At 47.3% G+C, this 6,000-nt stretch overlaps 1 protein-coding gene across 1 annotated transcript in view; it reads left to right on the forward strand.

The window, feature by feature from the left end:
• The window catches only part of LOC308317085 (phosphatidylinositol 3-kinase regulatory subunit alpha-like), a gene marked incomplete at its 3' end in the record, with an annotated part of 35,514 nt that overhangs the window by 3,412 nt on the left and 26,102 nt on the right, over nt 1-6,000 (forward strand). The window contains exon 2 of the mRNA XM_080765876.1: nt 79-1,040. Within this exon, the coding sequence (XP_080622002.1) occupies nt 650-1,040 (391 nt within the window). The 5' untranslated portion in view covers nt 79-649. The remainder of the gene's footprint in view (nt 1-78; nt 1,041-6,000) is intronic.

Below are 6,000 nucleotides of genomic sequence, written 5' to 3' on the forward strand. Positions count from 1 at the left end.
AGAAGACATTTTTAGAATCTGATCTCGGGTCAGAATGGGATGAGCGCTCATGCACTTGTGGCCTGTCTCTGTTTGCAGGCGTGGCTTGGCCCCTAGGGGGCGCTGCTGCTGCTGCTGCGGGCCCATGGACGTGCAGCGACCACACAGCAGGACTGAGAGGATTCCCTGGACCGTCCACAACCGCGCGCGGAAATAAATGACCTCTGGACATACCCAAGGAACAGCTTTGTGTGTACGTACGTTCGTACGTACGTACGTCTGTCTGTTTGAGCACGGCGTGTCTGTCTGTACCACGACCTATTGACCCCCCGTAGCTTGACTGCTTGATTGACTCCTGATTGGTGACACACACAGTTCGCACACGTTGGTGCGGTTATTTACCACCAGTTGGGCCTAATCAGCCTAAACCTAAATCCAACACAGTCCACTTTTCACAGTCGGTCAGTTTGCCCTCTTCAGAGTTTCAGACACAGAGATCTCCATGTGGGACACAGACAGACAGGCAGACAGGCAGACAGACAGACAGACAGACAGACAGACAGACAGACAGACAGACAGACAGTTAAAAAAAACCGTTAACCGTTATTATTAGGTTCCCAAGTTGCATCGTTCTCAAGTAGGCCGACGGTCCGTCTATAGTTTAATAGTCATGGAAACGAGCGCCGAGGGCTTCCAGTACCGGGCGCTGTACGACTACCGGAAGGAGCGCGAGGAGGACCTGGACCTCCGCGTGGGCGACCTCCTGACGGTGGCCCGCGGCGCCCTGGAGGGGGCCTGTACCGGCGCCGGCGGGTACAGCCCGGGTCTGGAGGAGAGGCCCGAGGAGCTGGGCTGGCTGCCGGGCCTGAACCACAGCACGCAGGAGACCGGGGACTTCCCCGGGACCTACGTGGAGTACGTGGGGAGGAAGTGGACGCCGCCGCCCGTGCCCAAGCCCCGCCCCGCCAGGCCCTTACCCGTGGCCCCGCCCACCTCCCCCTCCTCCCCCTCCTCCCCGCGCGGCGCTGAGGAGATGGACGAGTCCGTCGACACCGAACAGGGTGAGTCCAACTTCTTCTTTAATAAGTGATTATTGACGTTTTTATTTTTATTTTATTTTTCTATAAGGCAAAAGTTTTGGTTCCCAAACCTTTTCACGTCAAGGTTTTCATGTTTTAGTTTCCAAGATGGCAGCAGCGTCATGAGGGGGGGGGGGGGGGGGGGGGGGCTTTACTGGGGCTGCGTTCACACATTGGAGACACCTGTCTTGTGTCTGTCTTGTGTCTTTGTTTAACCCATTCTGACCTGAGATCAGATTCATACCAGGTTTCCACTGGACACACACTGGTCTGATTAATGGTCCAATTGAAGTCCATAATGGTTTGATGGGGGTGGGGTGCAGAACAGAACCCTGTGGGCTCCTCCCCCAGAGTTAGTGTCGAAGCAAGACTCTGAACCCCTAATTGCTCCTGATGTGCAGGTTGGAGCCTTGCATGGTTTCCTCTGCCGTGGTGTGTGAATGTGTGTGTGTGAATGGGTGAATGTGATGCACCATCTATGTAAAGGGGTGTGAATGGGTGAATGTAATGCACCATCTATGTAAAGGTGTGTGAATGGGTGAATGTGATGCACCATCTATGTAAAGGGGTGTGAATGGGTGAATGTAATGCACCATCTATGTAAAGGTGTGTGAATGTGTGTGTGAATGGATGAATGTAATGCACCATCTATGTAAAGGTGTGTGAATGTGCGTGTGTGAATGGGTGAATGTGATGCACAATCTATGTAAAGGTGTGTGAATGTGTGTGAATGGGTGAATGTGATGCACAATCTATGTATGTAAAGGTGTGTGAATGGGTGAATGTAATGCACCATCTATGTAAAGGTGTGTGAATGTGTGTGAATGGGTGAATGTAATGCACCATCTATGTATGTAAAGGTGTGTGAATGGGTGAATGTAATGCACCATCTATGTAAAGGTGTGTGAATGTGTGTGAATGGGTGAATGTAATGCACCATCTATGTAAAGGTGTGTGAATGTGTGTGAATGGGTGAATGTAATGCACCATCTATGTATGTAAAGGTGTGTGAATGGGTGAATGTAATGCACAATCTATGTAAAGGTGTGTGAATGTGTGTGAATGGGTGAATGTAATGCACCATCTATGTAAAGGTGTGTGAATGTGTGTGAATGGGTGAATGTAATGCACCATCTATGTATGTAAAGGTGTGTGAATGGGTGAATGTAATGCACCATCTATGTATGTAAAGGTGTGTGAATGGGTGAATGTAATGCACCATCTATGTATGTAAAGGTGTGTGAATGGGTGAATGTAATGCACAATCTATGTATGTAAAGGTGTGTGAATGGGTGAATGCGATGCACAATCTATGTAAAGCGCCTTGTCTTGGATAAATGCACCATTTTAACCATGTTACGGTAAAGTGGACCTGGTTGATGTGGCGTTGGCCCTGTGGACACATGGTAACCACATGCACCGTGGTAACCGTGGTAACCACACGCTCACACACAGCGCTTCCCAGAACTCTGACTGTCGCACGATGACTCATAGACGCGGCCAACGCTCTGTCAAAATGGCCGATCGTTGGTGACGCAGGGATCCTGTTGAGTTGTTGTTGACTTCCTCCACTAAAAACAGGGATCCTGTTTAGTTGTTGTTCACTTCCTCCACTAAAAACCACAACGAACTGCCTTTTTTTTTTCCTCTGAAAACTAAATATAAAAAGAACTGAGACTAAATATATGGACGACAAACTAGACCAGTGGTGGTGTGGGGCGACTTTGACGCTGGCGAGGGCCGATATATTTCCATATACTCCCTCCAGAGGGGCCACAGTGCATTATACTCCCTCCAGAGGGGCCACAGTGTTCCATATACTCCCTCCAGAGGGGCCACAGTGCATTATACTCCCTCCAGAGGGGCCACAGTGTTCCATATACTCCCTCCAGAGGGGCCACAGTGCATTATACTCCCTCCAGAGGGGCCACAGTGTTCCATATACTCCCTCCAGAGGGGCCACAGTGCATATACTCCCTCCAGAGGGGCCACAGTGCATATACTCCCTCCAGAGGGGCCACAGTGCATATATATTTCCATATACTCCCTCCAGAGGGGCCACAGTGCATATATATTTCCATATACTCCCTCCAGAGGGGCCACAGTGCATATATATTTCCATATACTCCCTCCAGAGGGGCCACAGTGCATATATATTTCCATATACTCCCTCCAGAGGGGCCACAGTGCATATATATTTCCATATACTCCCTCCAGAGGGGCCACAGTGCATATATATTTCCATATACTCCCTCCAGAGGGGCCACAGTGCATATATATTTCCATATACTCCCTCCAGAGGGGCCACAGTGCATATATATTTCCATATTACTCCCTCCAGAGGGGCCACAGTGCATATATATTTCCATATACTCCCTCCAGAGGGGCCACAGTGCATATATATTTCCATATTACTCCCTCCAGAGGGGCCACAGTGCATATATATTTCCATATACTCCCTCCAGAGGGGCCACAGTGCATATATATTTCCATATACTCCCTCCAGAGGGGCCACAGTGCATATATATTTCCATATACTCCCTCCAGAGGGGCCACAGTGCATATATATTTCCATATACTCCCTCCAGAGGGGCCACAGTGCATATATATTTCCATATACTCCCTCCAGAGGGGCCACAGTGCATATATATTTCCATATACTCCCTCCAGAGGGGCCACAGTGCATATTACGGTCGTAGCAAAAGAATAGCCGATCGACAATCAGTAGATCAGCTATTTCTGCTATATTTGAACTGAAAACCTGAATAATTTTTTGCTATTTAAAAAAAAAATCCTAAATCCTGAAAAGTAACATTTTTCTTTTGAATTTCAAATGCATTTAGTTATATGAATATATACATGAATCTAAATTAGGAGTATGAATCGGCCCCAAGCGTTTCTGTTCCACTAATCACAGAGACAGGATGTGCGTGGCTGTTAACCACTTCCACGCTGCACTCGACTACACTCGCCGACTACACTCGCAGCTTCAAACCGCCCAGAGATTTCAGCATGCACTGTATGTAGGCTGGTTATCCTACTGTATGCAGGCTGGTTACCCTACTGTATGTAGGCTGGTTATCCTACTGTATGTAGGCTGGTTATCCTACTGTATGTAGGCTGGTTATCCTACTGTATGTAGGCTGGTTATCCTACTGTATGTAGGCTGGTTATCCTACTGTATGTAGGCTGGTTATCCTACTGTATGTAGGCTGGTTATCCTACTGTATGTAGGCTGGTTACCCTACTGTATGTAGGCTGGTTATCCTACTGTATGTAGGCTGGTTATCCTACTGTATGTAGGCTGGTTATCCTACTGTATGTAGGCTGGTTATCCTACTGTATGTAGGCTGGTTATCCTACTGTATGTAGGCTGGTTACCCTACTGTATGTAGGCTGGTTACCCTACTGTATGTAGGCTGGTTATCCTACTGTATGTAGGCTGGTTATCCTACTGTATGTAGGCTGGTTATCCTACTGTATGTAGGCTGGTTATCCTACTGTATGTAGGCTGGTTATCCTACTGCATGTAGGCTGGTTATCCTACTGCATGTAGGCTGGTTATCCTACTGCATGTAGGCTGGTTATCCTACTGTATGTAGGCTGGTTATCCTACTGTATGTAGGCTGGTTATCCTACACTGTATGTAGGCTGGTTATCCTACTGTATGTAGGCTGGTTATCCTCCTCTGTATGTAGGCTGGTTATCCTACTGTATGTAGGCTGGTTATCCTACACTGTATGTAGGCTGGTTATCCTACTGTATGTAGGCTGGTTATCCTCCTCTGTATGTAGGCTGGTTATCCTACTGTATGTAGGCTGGTTATCCTCCTCTGTATGTAGGCTGGTTATCCTACTGTATGTAGGCTGGTTATCCTACTGTATGTAGGCTGGTTATCCTACTGTATGTAGGCTGGTTATCCTACTGTATGTAGGCTGGTTATCCTCCTCTGTATGTAGGCTGGTTATCCTACTGTATGTAGGCTGGTTATCCTCCTCTGTATGTAGGCTGGTTATCCTACTGTATGTAGGCTGGTTATCCTACTGTATGTAGGCTGGTTACCCTACTGTATGTAGGCTGGTTATCCTACTGTATGTAGGCTGGTTATCCTCCACTGTATGTAGGCTGGTTATCCTACTGTATGTAGGCTGGTTATCCTACTGTATGTAGGCTGGTTACCCTACTGTATGTAGGCTGGTTATCCTACTGTATGTAGGCTGGTTATCCTACTGTATGTAGGCTGGTTATCCTACTGTATGTAGGCTGGTTATCCTACTGTATGTAGGCTGGTTATCCTACACTGTATGTAGGCTGGTTATCCTACTGTATGTAGGCTGGTTATCCTACACTGTATGTAGGCTGGTTATCCTACTGTATGTAGGTTGGTTATCCTACTGTATGTAGGCTGGTTATCCTACTGTATGTAGTCTGGTTATTCTACTGCATGTAGGCTGGTTATCCTACTGTATGTAGGCTGGTTATCCTACACTGTATGTAGGCTGGTTATCCTACTGTATGTAGGCTGGTTACCCTACTGTATGTAGGCTGGTTATCCTACTGTATGTAGGCTGGTTATCCTACTGTATGTAGGCTGGTTATCCTACTGTATGTAGGCTGGTTATCCTACTGTATGTAGGCTGGTTATCCTACACTGTATGTAGGCTGGTTATCCTACTGTATGTAGGCTGGTTATCCTCCTCTGTATGTAGGCTGGTTATCCTACTGTATGTAGGCTGGTTATCCTACACTGTATGTAGGCTGGTTATCCTACACTGTATGTAGGCTGGTTATCCTACTGTATGTAGGCTGGTTATCCTCCTCTGTATGTAGGCTGGTTATCCTACTGTATGTAGGCTGGTTATCCTACACTGTATGTAGGCTGGTTATCCTACTGTATGTAGGTTGGTTATCCTCCTCTGTATGTAGGCTGGTTACCCTACTG

The sequence above is a fragment of the Protomyctophum bolini genome (genome assembly GCF_963924005.1).
Source record: "Protomyctophum bolini genome assembly, chromosome: 6".
NCBI lineage: Eukaryota > Metazoa > Chordata > Actinopteri > Myctophiformes > Myctophidae > Protomyctophum > Protomyctophum bolini.